Source organism: Podarcis filfolensis, assembly GCF_964270895.1.
Source record: "Podarcis filfolensis genome assembly, chromosome: 6".
Classification (NCBI taxonomy): Eukaryota; Metazoa; Chordata; class Lepidosauria; order Squamata; family Lacertidae; genus Podarcis; species Podarcis filfolensis.
In genome coordinates this window covers 98,377,552-98,403,409 of record NC_139609.1, presented here as the reverse complement: position 1 = coordinate 98,403,409, position 25,858 = coordinate 98,377,552, and the positions used below count along the sequence as shown (strand labels likewise).

The following is a 25,858-nucleotide window of genomic DNA, read 5'->3' as shown; positions in this document are numbered from 1 at the left end:
CCATCCTGCTTTAAATCTATGGCCTTAGTTCTCCTGCTTCTACCCCCCAACGGACAGTGACCCTTCGCCCTTCACCCAAGTGCATTTCCCCTGCTAACTCTGCCCCATTGCGAAGCTGCCCTTCCCTGGCTGTATGTGTGATCCGTTGGGTTTCCACAGCCCTCAGCCAGAGGCTCTTCCTCCCTCCCTCCTGCCAACACCCTTTTGGAAAGATATAAGCAAGCAAGACTCAAGAACAAGACACTCTGGTATGCAGGCACAGGGATCATTTTATTGCAGGCAGGGAAGGATGCTGGATCGGGCCCATTGGGTCAAGAGGGAGTTGGGTCTATCGTTGCCTTCACTTCTTGGGTGCTGGGTTCACCCTCTCCAAAACTGTAGAAGTTGCAGGGATTTCAGGCTGCGCATCACTGTCATCAATTTCCTGCAGGGGTAAAAGAGTGTTCAGGCATCCAAGAACCCTAGAGAGATCGGTGCTCATCACCCTAGCTAAGCAGACGACAAGGGTATCCCTTACCTGGAGATGCCCAGATGGAGCCTGGGACCAAGGTGCTCATTGACAGAGCCTTGGCCCCATCCCCCTGTTCCCATGTCATGATTATGGACCATCTCTTAGCTGCCAGTTCAGAGGAAACAGGCAAAACTCCTTGAGCAAAACTTGGACAATTTGTGCAGAACTGCTGCCTTCAGCCCACCTAGTTCCTTTCTTGACTCCATTCAAGGTGCCTACATTAATGTCAAAAGCCCTAAATAACTTAGGCAGCAACTATCTGTGAGAGCTTCTCCATACTTGCAGACTCTCTTGGGAGTAAACATCAGCAGGCAGTTCCTCCACCCTGACAAAGTCATCTCTGGGGCAGCCCCTAAGTTGGGGGAACTCCCTTCCCACAGAGGTGTGTCTGGCACCCTCATTATGTTGTTCCCACCTGATAGACCAACTCTATTCCTGAGACTGCAATTTGTTTTAACTGCAGTTTCAAACTGCAACAGACACTGGGAGCCCTTAGTGAAGGGAAAGGGGGAGAAATAAATAAGAATAAATCATCCAGAAGGGGCTCAGCATCTTACTTGGTTTTTCACAGACCATGGAGCAAAATTTTGGGCAGCATTTCTGGATGGAAGGACAATCATAATCTGTATTACACCACTTAATGCAAGGTGGCTTCACTACTGCAGCATAGACAGGGCAATTTCCAGGCTTCCCTGAAACAAAGAACATCATTATGGCTCAGAGACAACATTTGAAAAGCCTTTATTTACCCCAGCCTTTATAGGATGAGCACAGCCCAGATGAATAAGTTTCCTCCTGTTTTTCTCCTCCCTCTGAGCACAGAGTTGAACATCTGGGTTGCAACTGGATCAGTCTTTGCTGGGGCTGGCTAACTTCTCCCACAGTGGCCAAGTTCTTTCCAGCTATGGACTGGGCACCAGAGACCTCCTTTCTGCACCTGCTTAACTCCTGGGCTGCAGCTTTAAGGGCCACCTTTAGTTGCTTGTGTGTGTTGGGGAGGTGCCTCCATCTCCATCCTCCCCTCCCCTCCTCATCTATCACCCCACTTCTCTTCCTTCCTCCCATCCATAAGAACTCTCTGGTTTCCTACAGGAGATGGCAACACATTGAAGGATTCACTGTGGAGCCACCTACAACATTCCCAGGTATAGCGGTGCCTCTGCTCCTCTGAAGAGTCTGGACTCTACACTTGGAAGGGTTTGGGGGTGTGGGATGAAGGGGATCCCACTTGGAGGCCCACACAAACCAGCATCAGAAGGATTGGCCCCAATGGGGTCACATACCTTGGGCTGAGGCAGAGGGCATCATGGCACAGAGAGCGAAGAGCCCCACGAGGAAGAAGACGAGGCCACCAGACTTCATGGTGAGGCAGAGCAGAGTGCTCTCCAGCCTGTAGCCAGGTGCTTTATAAGGCCACATCCTCAGGGGAGCCCTGCCCAGATTTAATTGGCTGTAGGAAGGTGAGGCCATCATTGCACAAGAAATGATGAGAAGCATGTATTGCACAGGTTGTGGTCCCTGTACAAGGGAAGATCAAAGAGGTTGTTATGCAATATATTCCCCATTTCCCCATTCAGAGACACAACAGCACATGTCCCTCTCAAGGCTTTCCTGGTGCTTCTGGTTGGCCACAGTGAGGATGGAATGATGGCGCAGCAGCAGGGTCTTTGGCCTGATCCAGCGCAGGGGGCTCCTCTTGCCTCCTTATGCTCTCTTCCAAGCGCAATCAGCAGACCACTTCACTGTGCAGCCTTTCTGGGCCCACCAAGCACCTTCTGCCATGTTCAAAGAACCACGGGCTTGCAGAAAACAAACAAACCCCTTAACCGTTTGAACTGGAAGATGGAGAAAGCATTTGGAAAAGTTTTGAAGGAAGGGCTTATACAACCTTTGAAGGAAGTCTGCAATGAAATTATTGAGGGGAGAAGGGCACCAGATACGTGGAGGGAGGCCTACATTACACTTATACCAAAGACTGAGACTGAAAAGACTCAACTTAAAAACTACCGACCCATCTCGTTATTGAATGTGGATTATAAAATCTTTGCTGATATTTTAGCAAAGAGACTGAAAAGAGTTTTGATGGAGGAGATTCATGGGGACCAAGCGGGCTTTCTCCAGAAAAGGCATTTGTCGGATAATGTAAGGAATATAATTGACATTTTGGAAAAGTTGGAAGTAAATATAAACACTAAGGCGGTTTTGATTTTTGTGGACGCCGAGAAAGCCTTTGACAACATTTCTTGGAGTTTTATGCTGAAGAACCTCCGGGGGATGGGGGTAGGCCAAGGGTTTGAGAATGGTATAGGTGCAATATACTCTGAACAGAAAGCCAAATTAATTGTAAATAATGTGGTTACAGAAGAGTTCAAGATTGAAAAAGGGACACGTCAGGGGTGCCCTATCTCCCCATTACTTTTCATATCGGTCCTGGAGGTTTTGCTTAATATGATTAGGAGGGACCAGTTGGTTAAAGGGATTCAGGTCGGAGCCAAACAATACAAATTGAGAGCATTTGCAGATGATTTAGTACTTACTCTGCAAGAGCCAGAAGCTAGTACGAAAAGAGTTTTGGAAATAATTCAAGAATTTGGTCAAATGGCAGGATTTAAATTGAATAAGTTTAAAACTAAGGTATTGGAGAAAAATTTAACACAGACTGAAAAAGAAAGGTTTCAGAATGAGACGGGGTTGACTGTGGTTAAAAAAGTGAAATATTTGGGTGTGAATATGACAGCTAAGAATGTGAATTTATTTAAAGACAACTATGAAAAAACTTGGATAGAAGTGAAAAAAGACTTGGAGATTTGGTCAAATTTGAAGCTTTCCTTGTTAGGCCGAATTGCAGTTATAAAAATGAATGTATTGCCAAGAATGTTGCTTTTGTTTCAAGCATTACAAATTATGGATAAAATGGACTGTTTCAAGAAGTGGCAGAAAGATATATCTAAATTTGTCTGGCAGGGCAAGAAGCCCAGAATAAAATTTAAGATATTAACGGATTCAAAGGAAAGAGGGGGGTTTGCCCTGCCAGACTTTAAATTGTACTATGAAGCGGCAGCTTTCTGCTGGCTAAAAGAATGGCTGCTTCTTGAAAACACAGACATTTTGGATTTGGAAGGTTTTAACAATGTTTTTGGGTGGCATGCATATTTGTGGTATGACAAGGTTAAAGCGCACAAAAGTTTTAAAAATCATATTGTCAGAAAAGCACTATTAAATGTCTGGGTCAGATATAAAGAGTTGCTGGAAAATAAAACTCCAAGGTGGTTGTCGCCAATGGAAGCTAAGGCAGTTAAAAAATTAAATATGGAGTCGAAATGGCCAAGATATTGGGAAATTCTGGAAATGGAAGGGGATAAAATGAGATTGCAGAGCTTTGAAAAACTAAAAGGGAAGGTGAGAGATTGGCTGCATTATCATCAAATAAATGAAGTGTTTAAATTAGACAGTAAAATTGGCTTTCAGGTGGAAAAATCAAAATTGGAGACAGAACTGTTAGAACCCAGTACTAAGAATTTGTCAAAAATGTATAACTTGCTGCTGAAATGGAATACACAAGATGAAACGGTCAAATCAGCTATGATTAAATGGGCTCCGGACATTGGTCATAATATTTTGTTTGCTGATTGGGAAAAGTTGTGGACCACCGGGATGAAATTTACGGCATGTAATGCCTTAAGAGAAAATATTATGAAAATGATATATAGGTGGTACATAACCCCAGTCAAGCTTGCAAAGATTTACCATTTGCCTGACAATAAATGTTGGAAATGTAAAGAAAAGGAAGGTACATTTTTTCACCTTTGGTGGACGTGCCCGAAGATTAAGGCATTCTGGGAAATGATCTACAATGAACTTAAAAAGGTATTTAAATATACTTTCCCCAAGAAACCAGAGGCCTTTCTCTTGGGTATTGTCGGCCAAGGGGTGTTATAGACGGATATAACTTTCTTCATGTATGCTACAACAGCAGCGAGAATACTCATTGTGAAGTACTGGAAGACGCAAGAGCTACCCACACTGGAAGAATGGCAGATGAAGGTGATAGACTACATGGGCTTGGCAGAAATGACGAGCAGAATCCGAAACCAGGGAAGAGAAGCAGCGCAAGAAGAATGGAAAAAATTTAAGGACTATCTAAAGAAATATTATAAAATTAATGACAGTTAGAATGATGTTGGACTGAAGTAAATGGTTACTATTAGTAATGGTTAAGACAAGGAGAATAAGGATGATTAGCTTAAATTTATACTAAAATAAGGGAAGATTTGCTGAACAATTGACTAGAAATTCGAATACAGAAACGGGAGGCACGGGGAAGTCGAAGAAGAAAGGTTTAAGAAATTAGGACATGAAATACTACTTGTTTTTTGTTTTGTTTTTGTCTTTTGTTTGTTTATGTATGTTTTGTTTGTATGAATATAAAAACTGTTTAATAAAAATATCATAAAAAAAAAGAGAGAAAGCATTTGGAATACCATGTGCAGTTCTGACCACCTTCCCTCGATAGGATATATATATATTTTTGAAAAGGTTCAGAAAACGGCAACCAAAACTATGAAAGGGATGGAGCCCAAGAGCTACAAAGAAAAGTTTATAATAATATTTTTTTATTTGTATCCCACCCTCCCCAGCCGAGGCTGAGCTCAGAGCGGCCAGTAAAAAGGTGCAGCTAGTTAAGTCAAAAATGCTGCTCACTTTGCCAGTAACTTGAACCCCCTCCTCTGGCTTCTTACCACATCCTGGAGCTTCCCTCTGCTTGCTTAAGCATGGTCAAGGTTTAGTAGAACAGCTTAGTCAGGATATGGCTGTTTGAAGGTGGGACTCTTCCGTGCAGCTGTCCTTTGTGCCTTACGACAGCTGCCCAGCCGGCTGGGATGGGGATGAAATGCTTTTGGGTCTATGTGTCTAAGGGTAGCATTGCTGCAGAAATAGTAATTTATTATGGGCAGTGGCAACCCATGCTAGAAGGGCAAGGGCAAGTGTATTTAGGGAGCAATTGGGCAAACATCTATCAGAGTGCTTCCCAGGAAAGAGAGATAGAGGCTCTGCTTGAAGAGGAGGCAAAGAATATGTTTGAGGAGTCACATCATCTAATGACTCATATTAAGGCTGTGGTCTACTAAGATGCCTGGATCCTTGTCACAGATCTCTATCTATGTTTTTATCCAGGCCCACTGGTTTGGGATCTGTGTTGCTTTTAATAATAACAATAATTTATTACTTATACCCCCCCCCCCCCAATATGGCTGTGTTTCCCTAGGTGGCTTCCAACAAGAGATTGAAAATACATTAAATCTTCCAGCCCGAACCTGTCTTTCCTGCTACTTTGGGGAAACAGCGCCTAGGCAGACTGGGAGAGGACATTGTCCTGGACAAACAACGCTTGGCTGCTGCTCCCAGCACAATATCCTTCCCGGTAGTATCATTATCTTCCTCCTCTTCATGCTCTTGTGAAAACAGTCCCCATCTGGGTCATCCCAAATGCTGTTGGATGGAGAAGCATTTTCTTTCTTTTTTTTAAAGGATATTTATTGAAATTTTCAACTTTAATACATTAAAAAAGAATCAAAAAAGAAAAAAAGAAAAAAAATTTAAAACACATAAAGTTCACAATCCTTATTTTTCTATAACATATTTCCCTGACTTCCCCACACCTCCCTTCTTATATTCCAATTCAAATTGTTAGTTCAGCAAGTTCTTATCCCTAATTTTTGACCTTTTTCTATTTAGTTCATTTTAAAAAACCAATTTTACCTTATCCAAACTTAAACATCAATACTTATACATCAGTACTCATTCTTAAAACATTTTTCTAAAGTCGACCCAAATTCCCTTCCACGAATTCCCCAATTTTCATACAAATAACAAAGCAAAGTAAAAACAAAACAGATTGTAATTATGCACCCTTTGGATTCCCAAACTCCACCCCCCCCTTTCCCGGTTTCAATCCCCAACAAATGTCCATCAGTCTTAGTCTACTATCAGCCTGGAGATCTCACGTCCGAGGCTCTTAATTCTCTCTCAATTCCTCTCTGCCGGTTTTTTTTGATAGTCCTTAATATTAAACACCAGATCTCGGAGAAGCTCTAGCCAAATGGGATCCATATTTCTTCCAGCCAGACCTCCATACTTAAAAGTGGAGCCCGAATCTTGTTTCTTACTCCTTTCAAGTCCAAATGTCCCCAAAGCTCCAACTTCCACCTTAAACAAATTTGTAATCCTTGGGTCTTCAGATCTCCACATAAGGAGATCTCTCCATTCTTCAATCTCCAATTCGGACCAGATTTTCAACATCAAATTCTTATTTTCCTTTGTAGCCATCATGTCAGGCCTCTGGCTCTCCTTTGTCATCTGCAAAATCACAGCTCCTCCTTCCTTTTCCTCAAGAACAACATATATCTCCTTCTCCACACTCTCAAAGCTCTCACGTTTCTCTTTTTTTCCAGCTGCATGGACTTCCTGAATCAAATCCTTATCAAATTCAGTGATGTTGTTTACTGTTAAGTTCAGAGTTGCAACATTTGTAGCCAAAACATCAATTTGGCCTTGTAACTTTCCCAAGAGAACAAAAACTCTGTACAATTCAGCTTGAATTTTCCCTCCTCCAGCCATTCTTGTAATGTCCCAAATCCCCCTCTAGAGGGATTTTGGTAACTTAATATTCCTTCCAGTTCAAATCCAAAAATCAAGTTAGTTTGTATCAGTTCTTCCTTGTTTTCAACAAATTGTAACCAAATTGTAACAAATATAACCAGCAGAAGCAACAGAAACAAAGTTCTCTTTTCCCGTCTTGACAGCTAATTTGACAGCTGTCAGACTCTTCAATACCTCATCAACAGGCTCTCTCGCGGAGCACTCCCAGGTCCGGGGGGGTGGCACTTCAGCTCCCAAGATTAGCTCTTTATCCTCCAGTAAGATTTCTTATACTGCCAAATCGTGAAATTAATGTCTTTTACCAAGTAAAAAAAGAAGGGGTTCTCTCGACCTTAGTTAGCAGGTCCTTGCTTTAGATTATTTACAAGACGGGGAGACGGACTTCCTGTTTGCGCCTTCCCCGATCGTGCCTAATTAAAAAAAAAAATTTCTTTACAATTCCAATTTCCGTACTACTCACGGGTTGTTGCTTTAAAGTCCAATTGCTCACAAGAAGAAGTCAGCGCTCTCCGACCATGGCAATGCGGCTTCACTCCGCAGGAGCAGTCGACTCTCAGCACCGCGCCGCTCACCCCGTCCCCCGTTCCGAAGCCTTTAAAAAGGCTCCTTCGCAGGTTGGGGGGCGCAAATGGTGCCCGCCGAGTCACCAGGTTCACAGGCTTCACCGCCTGTGATTTTTGAGGGTCCCCGCATCGCCGCAGTGGCAAGACCCAATCCTGCGGAGCCGATTCCCTCCGGAGCTCGGAGGGAATCCGCCATTAGCCGATGGCGCTAACCCGGAAGTCTGGATGGAGAAGCATTTTCAGCTATACTTCCCAGTGGCACAGCCATCAAAGTTGTATTTAATGCATGAAATTTATACACAGCTTGATTGTAAAAAGAAGAAGCTCAAAGCAGTTTACGAAGGAGAGAGAATGATACAATTATCCATAAGAAATATAAGGACTTTCAAAAAGTTAAAATAATAATAGGCTGGAAACAGATTAAAACTCACATCAGCTTTGTAAACATGTGGACAAGAGTGTCTAAACAATAATGTTTTAGCAGTCACTGAAAAGCGTACAGTGAAGGCACCTGCTTCGAATCAATAGGTGAGGAGTTACAACGTGTAGGCTAAAAGATCATTCAGAGATTTAATTATTTTGTCTACGTTGTTTGTTTCAAAGGCTGTGGTCTCAGCTGTTTCTTCAGTTGGCCAGCAAGACTTGGAAAAAGGCACCCTTTCAGGGCTGCATTGCATATTTTAGGGTCAAAAAAGGAGATTTATCTATTTTGCCCCAGCACAAAATGAAGAGTCCTGTAGCTGGATCACACCCAAGACTTGGCCCATCTACTCCAGCATCCTGTTCTCACAGTGGCCAAGCAGAAGTCCCAACGGGAAGCCCAAAGCGTCACCTGATGGGGTGGCCAAGAGCCTAGTTCTACTTGGGCTCCTGTGCCTTTGCAGATCCATGACAGCTAGGCCAGCAGCTGTGCTGTTCCTCATAGTTGCATCTTGAGCCAGTGTGGTGTAGTTGTTAAGAGCGGTAGACTCGTAATCTGGTGAACCAGGTTCAATTCCCTGCTCCTCCACATGCAGCTGCTGGGTGACCTTGGGCCAGTCACACTTCTGTGAAGTCTCTCAGCCTCACTCACCTCACAGAGTGTTTGTTGTGGGGGAGGAAGGGAAAGGAGAATGTTAGCCGCCTTGAGACTCCTTCGGGTAGTGATAAAGCGGGATATCAAATCCAAGCTCTTCTTCTTCTGTCTTCACCGTTGACATAACACTCAATCGTATTGGGCTTGCAAAGCGATGGGAGGGAGCCTGTCTGGACCAGGAAACATGGTGGTTTCACAGAGGAGGAAATGCAATTGCACCAGTCAGAGTTGATGGTTGTGGTCACCCTGAGCCCCCACCCCGTGAGATAGATGATGGTGGTGGTGATGATGATGATAATAATAATAATAATAATAATAATAATAATAATAATAATAATAATAAATTTTATTTATATCCCGCCCTCCCCAGCCGAAGCCGGGCTCAGGGCGGCTAACAACAATCAAATAATCAAACAGTCAAATAATCAAACATTCTAAAAATATTTCATTATAAAAATTAATTAAAATCAAGTTGATGGCAACCGATTAAGCAAAACTCTGTGCAGGTTGCCAGAGGAGGGAGTCAGGCTGCGCCCTGACCAAAGGCCTGGTGGAACAACTCTGTCTTGCAGGCCCTGCGGAAAGATGTCAGGTCCCACAGGGCCCTAGTCTCTTGTGACAGAGCATTCCACCATGATGATAGCACACTTTATCAGAGATCCCAGGGCGGTGTACATTAAAAACACATTGCAGAACATAAGTGACAAAAACACAATAAAAACATACTAAAAATGCAAAAGCCTTTGACTGTGTCAACCACAGCAAACTATGGCAAGTTCTTAAAGAAATGGGAGTGCCTGATCACCTCATCTGTTTCCTGAGAAACCTCTATGTGGGACAAGAAGTTACAGTTCGAACTGGATATGGAACTGATTGGTTCAAAACTGGGAAAGGAGTACGACAAGGCTGTATATTGTCTCCCACTAAAACCAATATCTTATAGACAAGTCTGCCCAGATTTTCAGAAAGCTGGGGCAAGTTTTAATCTGCTTTTAGCATAATGTTATTTTACTTTTCTGAAGGTCCTTATATTTCTTATCGATAATTCTATTGTTTTATAAACCACTTTGTTAAATATAGTTAAAGCTATGGTTTTCCCAGTAGTGATGTATGGAAGTGAGAGCTGGACCATAAAGAAGGCTGATTGCCAAAGAATTGATGCTTTTGAATTCTGGTGCTGGAGGAGACTCTTGAGATTCCCATGGACTGCAAGAAGATCAAACCTCTCCATTCTGAAGGAAATCAGCCCTGAGTGCTCACTGGAAGGACAGATCCTGAAGCTGAGTCTCCAAGACTTTGGCCACCTCATGAGAAGAGAAAACTTCCTGCAAAAGACCCTGATGTTGGGAAAGATGGAGGGCACAAGGAGAAGGGGACGACAGAGGACAAGATGGTGGGACAGTGTTCTCGAAGCTATGAACATGAATTTGACAAAACTGTGGGAGGCAGTGGAAGACAGGAGTGCCTGGCGTGCTCTGGTCCAGGGGGTCACGAAGAGTCGGACACGACTAAATGACTAAACAACAAAACCACTTTGAGCTTCTTCCTTTTCTACAGTCAAGCAGTGTATAAATTTTATGAGATAAATAAAATAAATTGTGGAGCTGAGGGGTTTCCACCACAGACCCCTGAACAAGAGGCAGACCCCGGGGTCCCTTGCCTTATTCAGTGGTATCACTTTGACTGCTCTGGCCCTGGAAAGTGTAGCTGGACGTGTTTCTACATCCAAAAGCATATGGGGTGACCTACATGGGAACTGTTTGCACAAGAGCAAGTAGGAAGATTATGATGATACCCGGAAGGATATTGTGCTGAGAAGGCAGCCAAGCATTGTCTGTCCAGACCATTCCCTCCTAGTCTGTCTAGGTGCTGTTTCCCCAGAGCAGCGGGAAAGACAGGTCAGGGCCGCCCTTCCAAACAACATGGTTCCCCGTCCTGTAAGTATTTCTTTCTTTCATTCTTGGAAAGACCATGTCATGCAAGCTCATCCCAGAAGCAGACATTAGTTGATGCTCAAAGTCCTGGGTCTCTGGGGTATCTATATTCCTTTTGAATTAGCCCCACGCCAAGCTCAGCTTACCAATTAAAACAGAAAGCAAGAGAAACTCTTAAAGGTATTGTTCCACCTGCAATTCTGGTTCCATCAATGTGACCACTGGAACACGCTCCGTCAGGACTTGGGCTGCTGCGCTTTGCATCCATTGAACTGGCTCCCTTCTTTCTTTTTCTTTTTTTAAAATAATTTTTATTAAATTTCCAATTGACAAACCAATCATATCACATTAATTCCAAATTATACCAATACATAATAAACTCCAAATATTTAGCCAAATTTTAAATTTTTGTTGGGGGTACCCATGCTTCAAGTTCAGAAAGGGTCCAGTCCTCTCCTACTTCTGCTGCTTTGATTTTCTCAAGTCCCATCTTTCCATCTCTTTGTTGTTATCCTTTACAAATCCAATCTTCCAATCTTCTTGTTGTTATCATTCCCCCCCCCCTTTATAACCTCTGAGATTATCTTCACAAGCGAGTTGAAGCAAACATTATTATATATATATATATTTAAATATATTTATTGAAGTTTTACAAAAAGAAAAAAAATTTACAAAGTGGAAGAGAACAGAAAAAAAGAAAAAGGTAAGTACAAAAAATACGAAGATACATAAATAAAAAAGGATAAAAATACAAAAAAGTAGAAAAAAGTAGTTAAAAACAAATCAATTTTTCATACCTTAAATTTCATTTACTTATTTCCCTGATCTCCTCACACCTCCCTTTTTTGTATTCCCGTTCACATAATTAATTCAGCAAATCCTTACCCTCTTTCTTTTATCTTAACTCAATATCTCAACATATTATAACTTCAGGGAAGTTTTTAACGTGTGATATTTTACTGTATTTTTGGTTTTTATGGAAGCCGCCCAGAGTGGCTGGGGAGGCCCAGCCAGATGGGCGGGGTATAAATAATAAATTATTATTATTATTTATATTTTCATCCGTTATCAATCCATTTTTACATATTCTTATTAACCTTGTTGCTAAGGCCACTTGATTTCAATCCAACATCATTTTAACATTCATTAATTTTACAATGTTTCTGCAAATAGTCTTTAAATTTCTTCCAGTCTTCTTCCACCAACTCTTCTCCCTGGTCTCGGATTCTGCCAGTCATTTCCGCCAATTCCATATAGTCCATCACTTTCATCTGCCACTCTTCCAGAGTGGGTAAATCTTGTGTCTTCCAATACCTTGCGATGAGTATTCTTGCTGCTGTTGTAGCATACATAAAGAAAGTTCTATCCTTCTTTAACACCAATTGGCCGACCATGCCCAGGAGAAAGGCCTCTGGTTTCTTCAAGAAGGTATATTTAAATACCTTTTTCATTTCATTATAAATCATCTCCCAGAAAGCCTTGATCCTTGGGCACGTCCACCAAAGGTGAAAAAATGTACCTTCATTTTCTTTACATTTCCAACATTTATTATCGGGCAAATGATAGATTTTTGCAAGCTCGACTGGTGTCATGTACCACCTGTATATCATTTTCATAATATTCTCTCTTAAGGCATTGCATGCCGTAAATTTCATACCGGTGGTCCACAACTGTTCCCAGTCAGCAAACATAATGTTATGTCCAACATCTTGTGCCCATTTAATCATAGCAGATTTAACCGTTTCATCTTGAGTATTCCATTTCAACAGCAAGTTATACATTCTTGAAAGTATCTTTGTTTTGGGATCTAACAGTTCTGTTTCCAATTTTGATTTTTCCACCTGGAAGCCAATTTTTTTGTCCTGAAGCAAACATTATTATAGTCCTGTGTGGATTTTCACGCTCATCCACAAGTTCTATTCAAACGGCAGACGCCATTTCAGCAGTTCCCATAAGATAGCAGTCTAAGCGTCTGCTCATTAACTTTCCCAGACCAGTTGCTCCATAAATCAGTCTTTTCAGGGGAGTTCTTGCCAAGTCAAATGTAGAATTCAGATATGATAACAGAACCACGGCTTACTTCCCCTTTGAAAGAGGGGGAGGAAAGAGGGGGAGGGGATCAAGTTGATTCCAAACCAAAGGCCAGGCGGAACAAGCCAAAGGCCAGGGTAGGCGTTGCAGCCCTCCAAGATCACTCTGAGATTTAATCTTTTAGTCTAAGTGGCTTGTTTCAAAGGCTGTGGTCTCAGCTGTTTCTTGGGTTGGCTAGCATGACTGGGCAGGGGGCATCCTTTCAGGACTGCAGTGTCCCGGGAGGGTGCGGGGAGCATTCCTGCAACACACCTACACTGCGGCCGGCACACTGATGTGTTGCAGCAGAGTTTGGAAAGCTCTGACCTAGGAAAAGGGACTGATTTGGCAAGCTTGCTCTTATACCTTCTACCTCCACTGCCATAGACTGCTGGGAGACAGAGGAAGAGTGGGAGTTATCATCTGGAGAACCATCCAAGGAAAGAAGGCCCAGGGCCCAGGGATTGGTGGTGGGACGGTGATGAGTAGTCAGAGGGAAGAGGAGGTGTCAGACGCTGAAGAGAATCACAGAATCATAGAATTGTAGAGTTGGAAAGGACCCCAAATGCCATCTAGTCCAACCCTCTGCAGTGCAGGAATCAGCCATGATGGCTGGCCATCCAACCTCTCTTTAAAAGCCTCCACAACTTCCTGAGAGAGACCGTTCCACTGTTGAACAGCTCTTATGGTCAGAACGTTTTTATTGATGTACGATTGGAATCTCCGTTTTTGTAACTTGAAGCCAGTCCTACCCCCCAGAGAAGGAGAAAACAAGCTTGTTCCCTCTCACATGTGACAGCCCTTGAAATATTTGAAGATGGCTCTCAGTCTCCTCTTTTCCAGGCTAAACATAACCAGCTCTAGACACTAGACTTCTGTTGATGCTGCATATATAGTGGATGCTCGGGTTGCGAATATGATCTGTGCGGGAAGCACGTTTGCAACCCGCAGTGTTCGCAACCTGCACACACGGGTTGTGAATTGGCGCTTATGCGCATGCGCAAAGCATAATTTAGCACTTCTGCGCATGCACGACTGCCGAAACCCGGAGGTAACCCGTTCCGGTACAGTGGTACCTCGGGCTACATATGCTTCAGGTTAAATACACTTCAGGTTACAGACTCCGCTAACCCAGAAATAGTACCTCGGGTTAAGAACTTTGCTTCAGGATGAGAACAGAAATCGTGCTCCAGTGGCGCAGCAGCAGCAGGAGGCTCCATTAGCTAAAGTTGTGCTTCAGGTTAAGAACAGTTTCAGGTTAAGTACGGACCTCCGGAACGAATTATGTACTTAACCCGAGGTACCACTGTACTTCCAGGTTTGGGCACATCTGTAAGCCAAAAAAAACGCAACCTCAAGCGTCTGTAACCCGAGGTACAACTGTATATTATTTCAAACACAGCAGAATGATAGAACATACTGCTTTTAAAGCCAAACCCTTCACTTCTGGCATTTTCCTTGGAGGGCTACGGAGGAGCTGTGATCAGAATGAGTGAGGAAGACAGGTCTTCTGCATGCATTTACACAGAATAATAGATTTGGAGAGTTGGAAGTGACCTCCAAGGTCATCAAGCACAACGCCCTGCAATGCAAGGAGGGGGTTCCCATTGACAGGTTCCCCACTGCTCCTTCTCCAGCTGTTGAACAGCTGCTTCAGACTGCTGGGGATTGGTATGGGCAGCCTGAGAGCGAGAGCGGTCTCTTTCCTCTCCAAGAAGGCTACAGAGAGACTGAAGGAGTGCTGATCAAACGCCTGCTGAAAACTTTGCTATTCCACCAGGCCTATGCAGGCAGTTAAAAATAAATCCTTCCACAATGTTAATCGATGCCTTAAAAAAATTACTGCTATTTATTCAAAGATGTAGAAAAATACATACCCATTACAAAGTATCGTTTTATAATATACTGAGTCTCTTCTCCAGGGACATCCCTGATTTAGAGAAGCTGTCCCATTTCTGATCTGATCCCAAAATGTCCCTCTTTTCATTGGAGAAATGTTGGAGGGTATGGAGTCATCTGACCCCCCAAGCTGTCTGAAGGCAATCCTGTACAGGGAAGTGGGTTTTTGTTTTTAAAAAATGTTTAATGTTTTATTGTGTATTGATATATCTTGGAAGCCTCCCAGAGTGGCTGGGGCAACCCAGTCAGATGTGTGGGGTATAAATAGAAAAATTATCATTATGGAATGCGACGTCCCTATTTTCATTGGAGAAATGTTGGAGGGTATGAGATTGCAGCTGGAACAAGAGTGTCTCTTGCTTTCTCTTTTAATTGGTAAGTAAGCTGATCTTAAGGTAAAGGTAAAGGGACCCCTGACCGTAAGGTCCAGTCATCGACGATTCTGGGGTTGCAGCGCTCATCTCGCTTTACTGGCCAACCTTCTGATTGGCAAGCCCTAGGCTCTGTGGTTTAACCCACAGCACCACCCGCGTCCCTTTAAGCTGACCTTAGGATGGGGCTAATATAAGTGGAGTAATACCCCAGAAACCTTTGAATTCAAGCATCACCTAACTTCTCCTGCTTCTGGGATGTGTTTCATGACATGGGAGTCTGGTGGATGACAGAAAGGCAGGCTCACTGGATTGGGATCTGTGGGTTTTTAATAATAATAATAATAATAATAATAATAATAATAATAATAATAATAATTTATTACTTATACCCCCGCCCATCTGGCTGGGTTTCCCCAGCCACTCTGGGCGGCTTCCAACAAGAGATGAAAAATACATTAAAACTGCCAGCCCAAACCTGTCTTTCCTGCTACTTTGGGGAAACAGCGCCTAGGCAGACTGGGAGAGGACATTGTCCTGGACAAACAACGCTTGGCTGCTGCTCCCAGCACAATATCCTTCCCGGTATCATCATTATCTTCCTCCTCTTCATGCTCTTGTGAAAACAGTCCCCATCTGGGTCATCCCAAATGTTATTGGATGGAGACGCATTTTCAGCTATGCTTCCCAGTGGCACAGCCATCAAAGTTGTATTTAATGCATAAAATTTATACACTGCTTGGTTGTAAAATGAAGAAGCTCAAAGCCATTTACAAAGGAGACAGAATGATACAATTATCCATAAGAAATATGAGGACTTTCAAAAAGTTAAAATAATAATAGGCTGGAAACAGATTAAAACTCACATCAGCTTTGTAAACATGTGGACAGGAGTGTCTAAACAAAAACACATTGCAGAACATCAATGATAAAAACACAATAAAAACATAGCAAAAATGCAAAAGCCTTTGACTGTGTCAACCACAACAAACTATGGCAAGTTCTTAAAGAAATGGGAGTGCCTGATCACCTCATCTGTCTCCTGAGAAATCTCTATGTGGGACAAGAAGCTACAGTGAGAACTGGATATGGAACAACTGATGGGTTCAAACTTGGGAAAGGAGTACGGCAAGGCTGTATATTGTCTCCCTGCTTATTTAACTCATATGCAGAATTCATATGATGAATCCCAAGCCAGAATTAAGATTGTCACAAGAAATATCAACAACCTCAGATATGCAGATGACACAACCTTGATGGCAGAAAGTGAGGAGGAATTAAAGAACCTTTTAATGAGGGTGAAAGAGGAGAGCGCAAAATATGGTCTGAAGCTCAACATCAAAAAAACAAAGATCATGGCCACTGGTCCCATCACCTCCTGGCAAATAGAAGGGGAAGAAATGGAGGCAGTGAGAGATTTTACTTTCTTGGGCTCCATGATCACTGCAGATGGTGACAGCAGCCACGAAATTAAAAGACACCTGCTTCTTGGGAGAAAAGCAATGACAAACCTAGACAGCATCTTAAAAAGCAGAGACATCACCTTACCAACAAAGGTCCGTATAGTTAAAGCTATGGTTTTCCCAGTAGTGATGTATGGAAGTGAGATCTGGACCATAAAGAAGGCTGATCACTGAAGAATGAATGCTTTTGAATTCTGGTGCTGGAGGAGACTCTTGAGAGTCCCATGGACAGCAAGATGATCAAACCTCTCCATTCTGAAGGAAATCAGCCCTGAGTGCTCACTGGAAGGACAGATCGTGAAGCTGAGGCTCCAAGACTTTGGCCACCTCATGAGAAGAGAAGACTCCCTGGAAAAGACCCTGATGTTGGGAAAGATGGAGGGCACAAGGAGAAGGGGACAACAGAGGACGAGATGGTGGGACAGTGTCCTGGAAGCTACCAGCATGAGTCTGACCAAACTGCGGGAGGCAGTAGAAGACAGGAGGGCCTGGCGTGCTCTGGTCCAGGGGGTCACGAAGAGGCGGACACGACTAAACGACTAAACAACCACCACAACAAAAACATAGATAGAGATATGTGAAAAGGATCCAGGCATCTTAGTAGACCACAGCCTTAATATGGGTCATTGGATGATGTGACTCCTCAAACATATTCTTTGCCTCCTCTTCAAGCAGAGCCTCTATCTCTCTTTCCTGGGAAGCACTCAGATAGATGTTTGCCCAATTGCTCCCTAAATACACTTGCTCTCGCCCTTCTAGCATGGGTTGCCACTGCCCATAATAAATTACTATTTTTGCAGCAATGCTACCCTTAGACACATACAACTCAAAGTATTTCATCCCCATCCCAGCCAGTTGGGCAGCTGTCGTAAGGCACAAAGGAAGAGTCCCACCTTCAAACAACCATAGCCTGACTAAGCTGTTCTACTAAACCTTGACCATGCTTAAGCAAGCAGAGGGAAGCTCCAGGATGTGGTAAGAAGCCAGAGGAGGGGGTTCAAGTTACTGGCAAAGTGAGCAGCATTTTTGACTTAATTAGCTGCACCTTTTTACTGGCCCATATATGCAAAGTTCTCTTGTTAGAGCTGTGGCCAAAACAATGACATGCATTCCAAGCACGTTGGGAAGCCCTCAAGCAAAATAGAAGCACAGGAGTCCTCTGCCTGCTCCTGGTTTCCAGGAACTGGGATTCAGAAGCATTTCTGTGCCCAACGATGCAGGCAAAGCATAGCCATCCTGGCTAGAAGCCATCAGTGGCCCTCCACGAATTGGTCTAGCCCTCTTTTAAAACCATCCAAGTTGGTGGCACAAACTGCCTCCTGAAGCAGCAAATTCCACAGTTTATAAAGCTGCATCAAGAAGGACTTCCTTTTATCCACCCTGAATCCATCCATTTCCAGTTTAATTGGATGTCCATGATGTTATGAGAGTTGCCAGAAAAACTTTACCGTATTTCTCCATGCCACACATCATTTTATGAACCTCTATCCTGTTACCTTACTTGTATGTTCTCTAAGCTAAAGAAATACCAAATGTTGCAACTTTTCTTTGTAGGGCTTGGGCTCCATCCCTTTTGTAGTTTTGGTTGCCGGGTGCACTGGCTCCCAGTGGAGTACAGGGTCAGGTTTAAGGTGCTGGTTTTAACCTTTAAAGCCCTATACAGCCTAGGACCCTCGTACCTACAGGACCGCCTCTCCTCGTATGCCCCACAGAGGACCATATGGTCAGTGGCGGAGCTTGTGCGTGTTCTGGAGTGTGTGGTACGCATCCTGGAGATGTGATGCGCTGCCTGCGGGGGCGTGACACCCAGTGTAGGTGGGGGGACGGCCCTGATGGCACCCCCCAGGATGACGCTGCCGGAGGCGATGCACTCCCCTTGCCCCCCTCTTCCTCCGCCAGTGCTTACGGTCTGCTGACAACACCACCTTGAGGATCCCAGGCCCTAGGGAAATTAGACTGGCCTCGACTACAGCCAGGGCCTTTTCGGCCGTGGCCCCGGCCTGCTGGAACGCTCTCCCCCAAGAGACCAGGGCACTGCGGGATTTGACATCTTTCCGCAGGGCCTGCAAGACGGAGCTGTTCTGCCTTTGGGCAGGATGCAGTTTGACTTACTTTCCTTTGTATAAAACATGCCCGAAGGAGGCCCGCAACCCGCTCACAGGTCCTTGTATGATCGGTAGAAACAGTTGGTCCTGGCAATTATTAACCACTCTCAGTTCCACCCTGATAATTGCCACCTGCCCAGATTTTAACTTGTATGAATTAATTTTAAGAAGTATTTTAATTAATTGATGTCTGGTTTTTATGCTTATTGCGTTGTTTTTATGATGTTAGCTGCTCTGAGCTCAACCTCAGCTGGGGAGGGTGGGATACAAATAAAAAATTATTATTGTTGTTGTTGTTTAGTCGTTTAGTCGTGTCCGATTCTTCGTGACCCCCTGGACCAGAGCACGCCAGGCACTCCTGCCTTCCACTGCCTCCCACAGTTTGGTCAAACTCATGCTGGTAGCTTCAAGAACACTGTCCCACCATCTCGTCCTCTGCCGTCCCCTTCTCCTTGTGCCCTCCATCTTCCCCAGCATCAGGGTCTTTTCCAGGGAGTCTTCTCTTCTCATGAGGTGGCCAAAGTCTTGGAGCCTCAGCTTCAGGATCTGTCCTTCCAGTGAGCACTCAGGGCTGATTTCCTGAATAATAATAATAATAATAATAATAATAATAATAATAAATTTTATTTCTATCCCGCCCTCCCCAGCCAAAGCTGGGCTCAGGGCGGCTAACACCAATCAAAATAATCCAACATTCTAAAAACATTCATTATAAAATTAATTAAAATCAAATTAAAATCAAATTGATGGCAACCATTAAGCAAAATTCTGTGCAGATTGCCAGAGGAGGGGGTCAGGCTGCGCCCTGACCAAAGGCCTGGTGGAACAGCTCTGTCTTGCAGGCCCTGCAGAAAGATGTCAGGTCCTGCAGGGCCCTAGTCTCTTGTGACAGAGTGTTCCACCAGATTGGAGCCGCGGCCGAGAAAGCCCTGGCTCTAGTTGAGGCCAGCCTAACCTCTCTGTGGCCTGAGACCTCTAAGATGTTTTTATTTGCAGACCGTAAATTTCTCTGTGGGACATACCAGGAGAGGTGGTCCTGTAGGTACGAGGGTCCTAGGCCGTATAGGGCTTTAAAGGTTAAAAGCAGCACCTTAAACCTGATCCTGTACTCCACCGGGAGCCAGTGCAGCTGGTATAGTATCGGATGAATATGATCTCGCAGCGAAGACCCCATAAGGAGTCTTGCCGCGGCATTCTGCACCCGCTGGAGTTTCTGGGTCAGTCTCAAGGGCAGCCCCACGTAGAGCGAGTTACAATAATCCAGTCTGGAGGTGACCGTCGCGTGGATCACATTGGCTAGGTCAGGGCGAGAGAGATAAGGAGCCAACTGCTTAGCTTGGCGGAGATGAAAAAATGCCGCCTTTGTTATAGCTGTAATCTGCGCCTCCATAGAGAGGGAGGTATCGAAGATTACACCCAAACTCTTAACGAATGATGCTGGCACTAATTCCACCCCCGCAAGAGATGGGAGTTGCCCCCTCAATCCCATATCGCTCCGTCCCAACCAGAGGACCTCTGTCTTCGAAGGATTTAACTTCAACCGGCTCCCGCGTAATCATCCAGCCACAGCTTCCAGACATCTGGTCAGTGTGTCTGGGGCCGAGTCAGGATGGCCATCCATCAACAGATAGAGTTGGGTCTCATCGGCATACTGATGGCAACCCAGCCCAAAACTCCGGACAAGCTGGGCGAGGGGGCGCATAAAGATGTTAAAAAGCATCGGGGAGAGAATCGCACCCTGAGGCACTCCACACACCAAGGAGTGGCGCGATGACTATTTCCCCCCAAGCGCCACCCTCTGTCCCCGACCAGAGAGAAACGAGCACAGCCATTGGAGGACTGTGCCCTGGATCCCCACGTCGGCAAGGCGGTGGTCTAGGAGTTCGTGATCGACCATGTCGAAGGCTGCTGACAGGTCTAGAAGAATCAGCAGCCCTGACCCGCCTCGATCCAGGTGCCTGCGGAGATCATCTGTTAGGGCGACCAGAGCCGTCTCGGTCCCATGACCAGCGCAGAAGCCGGACTGCAATGGATCGAGAGCCGATGTTTCATCCAGAAACCTACCAAGCTGTTCAGCAACCGCTCTCTCAATCACCTTACCCAGGAATGGAAGATTCGAAACCGGGCGGTAATTGGATAGATCTAAGGGATCTAATGATGTTTTTTTTAAGAGCGGACGCACCACTGCCTCCTTCAGTTCCCCTGGGAATATCCCGGTGCCAAGGGACAAATTGATGATATCACCCAGGGGGGCCCGCACCTCGTCTGGACACGCTCTAATCAGCCAAGACGGGCACGGGTCAAGAGGACAGGTGGTGGGCTTTCCAGCTTGGAGGAGTCTGTCCACATCGGCTGGAGATATCCGGTCAAAGTGGTCCAATACTGGACCCGAGGACAGTCGAGGGGCCTCCAGTTCATTTATTGTATCCAAATTGGCAGGAAGGTCATGGCGGAGCAACAGGACCTTCTCCGCAAAAAAGCTCGCAAATGCCTCACAGCTGTGTGTCAGATTGTTATTTAAATTTGGCTGTCCTTCAAGGGACGTTAAAGACCTAATTATACTAAATAATTGCGCCGGGCGAGAGCTAGCGGATGCAATGGAGGCCGAGAAGTAGGACTTCTTAGCGGCCTTCACTGCCATCTCGTAGGTTTTCATAAAAACCCATGTTCTTGAGGCTCCGTCACGGGCACCCCGCCATACTCGCTCTAGCCGTCTGAGGTCCCACTTCATTTTCCGAAGCTCCTCGGTAAACCAGGGAGCCCGGTTTCTGCGGGGTCGCAGAGGGCGCCTAGGTGCGATCTCATTGATGGCTGCTAGGAGCTGGATATTCCAGCCCTCAACAAGCTCAGTCAATGAGTCACCAGGGGGAGAAAGGTCCCGCAAGCCCTGACAGAATCTATCAGGGTCCATCAGCCTCTGCGGGTGAGCCCAAATTGGCTCGCCACCTAAGCAGGGTGGGGGTGGAAAATCAATCCTGGCTTTCAGAGCGTAGTGAAGAATGGATAGGTTTGATCTTCTTGCAGTCCATGGGACTCTCAAGAGTCTCCTCCAGCACCAGAATTCAAAAGCATCTATTCTTCGGTGAACAGCCTTCTTTATGGTCCAGCTCTCACTTCCATACATCACTACTGGGGAAACCATAGCTTTAACTATACGGACCTTAATTTATTATTATATTATTATTATTAACTTTTCTTTGTAGCTCTTGGGCTCCATCCCTTTCCTAGTTTTGGTTGCCCTTTTCTGAACCTTTTCAGAAAAAATATCCTATCGAGGGAAGGTGGTCAGAACTGCACATGGTATTCCAAATGCTTTCTCCATCTTCCAGTTCAAACGGTTAAGGGGTTTGTTTGTTTTCTGCAAGCCCGTGGTTCTTTGAACATGGCAGAAGGTGCTTGGTGGGCCCAGAAAGGCTGCACAGTGAAGTGGTCTGCTGATTGCGCTTGGAAGAGACATGAGGAGGCAAGAGGAGCCCCCTGCGCTGGATCAGGCCAAAGACCCTGCTGCTGCGCCATCATTCCATCCTCACTGTGGCCAACCAGAAGCACCAGGAAAGCCTTGAGAGGGACATGTGCTGTTGTGTCTCTGAATGGGGAAATGGGGAATATATTGCATAACAACCTCTTTGATCTTCCCTTGTACAGGGACCACAACCTGTGCAATACATGCTTCTCATCATTTCTTGTGCAATGATGGCCTCACCTTCCTACAGCCAATTAAATCTGGGCAGGGCTCCCCTGAGGATGTGGCCTTATAAAGCACCTGGCTACAGGCTGGAGAGCACTCTGCTCTGCCTCACCATGAAGTCTGGTGGCCTCGTCTTCTTCCTCGTGGGGCTCTTCGCTCTCTGTGCCATGATGCCCTCTGCCTCAGCCCAAGGTATGTGACCCCATTGGGGCCAATCCTTCTGATGCTGGTTTGTGTGGGCCTCCAAGTGGGATCCCCTTCATCCCACACCCCCAAACCCTTCCAAGTGTAGAGTCCAGACTCTTCAGAGGAGCAGAGGCACCGCTATACCTGGGAATGTTGTAGGTGGCTCCACAGTGAATCCTTCAATGTGTTGCCATCTCCTGTAGGAAACCAGAGAGTTCTTATGGATGGGAGGAAGGAAGAGAAGTGGGGTGATAGATGAGGAGGGGAGGGGAGGATGGAGATGGAGGCACCTCCCCAACACACACAAGCAACTAAAGGTGGCCCTTAAAGCTGCAGCCCAGGAGTTAAGCAGGTGCAGAAAGGAGGTCTCTGGTGCCCAGTCCATAGCTGGAAAGAACTTGGCATCAAGAAGAAGAAGAGTTTGGATTTGATATCTGCTTTATCACTACCCAAAGGAGTCTCAAAGCGGGTAACATTCTCCTTTCCCTTCCTCCCCCACAACAAACACTCTGTGAGGTGAGTGGGGCTGAGAGACTTCAGAGAAGTGTGACTGGTCCAAGGTCGTCCAGCAGCTGCATGTGGAGGAGTGGAGACGCGAACCCGGTTCACCAGATTACGAGTCTACCACTCTTAACCACTCCACCACACTACACATCCCCATCAAGGGATGGGGGTGGCCATTATGGGAGAAGTTAGCCAGCCCCAGCAAAGACTGATCCAGTTGCAACCCAGATGTTCAACTCTGTGCTTAGAGGGAGGAGAGAAACAGGAGGAAACTTATTCATCTGGGCTGTGCTCATTCTATAAAGGCTGGGGTAAATAAAGGCTTTTCAAATGTTGTCTCTGAGTCATAATGATGTTCTTTGTTTCAGGGAAGCCTGGAAATTGCCCTGTCTATGCTACAGTAGCGAAGCCACCTTGCATTAAGTGGTGTACTACAGATTATGATTGTCCTTCCGTCCAGAAATGCTGCCCAAAATTTTGCTCCATGGTCTGCGAAAACCCAAGTAAGATGCTGAGCCCCTTGTGGATGATTTATTCTTATTTATTGACCCCCCCCCCTTTCCCTTCACTATGGGCTCCCAGTGTGTGTTGCAGCTTGAAACTGCAGTTAAAACAAATTGCAGTCTCAGGAATAGAGTTGGTCCCAAAAAAATGTAGATATCTATCAGGTGGGAACAACATAATGAGGGTGCCAGACACACCTCTGTGGGAAGGGAGTTCCCCCAACTTAGGGACTGCCCCAGAGATGACTTTGTCAGGGTGGAGGAACTGCCAAGAGAGCCCACCTGCAGATGTTTACTCCCAAGAGAGTCTGCAAGTATGGAGAAGCTCTCTCAGATGGTTGGTGCCTAAGTTATTTAGGGCTTTTGACATTAATGTAGGCACCTTGAATGGAGTCAGGAAAGGAACTAGGTGGGCTGAAGACAGCAGTTCTGCACAAATTGTCCAAGTTTTGCTCAAGGAGGGATGCCTGTTGCCTCTGAACTGACAGCTAAGAGATGGTCCATAATTATGACATGGGAACAGGGGGATGGGGCTCTGTCAATGAGCACCTTGGTCCCAGGCCCCATCTGGGCATCTCCAGGTAAGGGAAACCCTTGTCGTCTGCTTAGCTAGGGTGATGAGCATGGATCTCTCTAGGGTTCTTGGATGCCTGAACACTCTTTTACCCCTGCAGAAAATTGATGACAGTGATGCGCAGCCTGAAATCCCTGCAACTTCTACAGTTTTGGTGAGGTGAACCCAGCACCCAAGGAGTGAAGGCAACTATAGGCCCAGCTCCCTCTTGACCCAATAGACCCGATCCAGCATCCTTCCCTGCCTGCAATAAAATGATCCCTGTGCCTGCATACCAGAGTGTCTTGTTCTTGAGTCTTGCTTCCTTATATCTTTCCAAAAGGGTGTTAGCAGGAGGGAGGGAGGAAGAGCCTCTGGCTGAGGGCTGTGGAAACCCAACAGATCACACATACAGCCAGGGAAGGGCAGCTTCGCAATGGGGCAGAGGTAGCAGGGGAAATGCACTGGGTGAAGGGCAAATGGTCACTGTCTGTTGGGGGGTAGAAGCAGGAAAACCAAGGCCATTGATTTAAAGCAGGCTGGGTGTAACGGGATCTTGTAGGTCGAATAATGCACCCCTCTCCTGACTTCCATCCCTAGTTCCCAAATATTTGATTAACGAAGCAGGGCTTGCTGTGTCTTAAGTGTTGCCTCTGGGACCCAGGTCCTTTGCGGTTTCTCTCCTGGAGTGTGTTGCTGCTTTCGTGCCCACTTTCCGCTTTTGAAATATACTCAGAGTCGCAAAGTGATTTCATGCTCTTTATTCAGCTCATAGTGGTGAGGAGGAATGAATGAAAGTCCCCTCTAAGTATCTGCTTTATATACATTATTTACACAATGGGCTGCACATGATTGGCTAATTCCGGAATTCTACTGTAAGCCAATCAGGTTGTGGATTCACTTTTATCTGGAGCATGATTGGGTGGTTCCTGCCAACCAATCATACTGCTGCCTTGTTCTAGGACCAATCAGACTGCTGCCTTTTGGATCCTATTGTTCTAGGACCAATCAGACTGCTGCAGTTTTGATCCTATTCAACTCAGTACATAACAGAAATCAACTGGACACAGGACAGCACCAGCTGTGTGTGCTGGACCCCCCTGCAGTTCTGGGCAGGGAGGGTGACCAGAACTCCTGGGGCCTCTTCCTCTGGTTGTTCAGCAGCCAAGAGCTGATTTCTGTTCCAAAGTGGCAGCATTGTGGGGCCCTCAGGTGGAAGACTCAGGTGGGAGCAGTGTGAATATGAGGAGTCCTAACCACATGGAGGGATGCAGGTGGCACTGTGAGTTAAACCACAGAGCCTAGGACTTGCCAATCAGAAGGCTGGCGGTTCGAATCCCCACAACGGGGTGAGCTCCCGTTGCTCAGTCCCTGCTCCTGCCCACCTAGCAGTTCAAAAGCACGTCAAAGTGCAAGTAGATAAATAGGTACAGCTCTGGCGGGAAGGTAAACGGCATTTCCGTGCGCTGCTCTGGTTGGCCAGAAGCGACTTAGTCATGCTGGCCACATGACCCGGAAGCTGTACGCCAGCTCCCTCAGCCAGTAAAGTGAGATGAGCCCGAGAGTTGGTCATGACTGGACCTAATGGTTAGGGGTCCCTTTACCTTTTTAACCACATGGAGCCTGGCTGGGAGTCCTGTTCCTTGGAGGCAGCATCCTGGGCTGGACCCCATTTCCATAGGGTAGCGAGGCATCCTCTTCATGCCACCCCAGATCAAAGACACCCATTTCACAGAGACTCAGATTCCCAACCAAGTCAGATATACTCCGCCA

The 25,858-nt window shown here is 45.6% G+C and overlaps 1 protein-coding gene across 1 annotated transcript; it reads right to left on the bottom strand.

Annotated features, from left to right (window-relative positions):
* Positions 1-251: 251 nt before the first annotated feature.
* Positions 252-25,803, bottom strand: LOC310764777 (uncharacterized protein). Its single transcript, XM_083619264.1, has 4 exons — positions 25,690-25,803; positions 1,795-2,029; positions 1,069-1,203; positions 252-424 (listed from the first exon to the last, which is right to left on the bottom strand). The coding sequence occupies exons 1-4, from the start codon at positions 25,786-25,788 to the stop codon at positions 417-419; spliced, it is 477 nt and encodes a 158-aa protein (XP_083475390.1). The 5' UTR covers positions 25,789-25,803; the 3' UTR covers positions 252-416.
* Between the last annotated feature and the right edge of the window lie 55 nt (positions 25,804-25,858).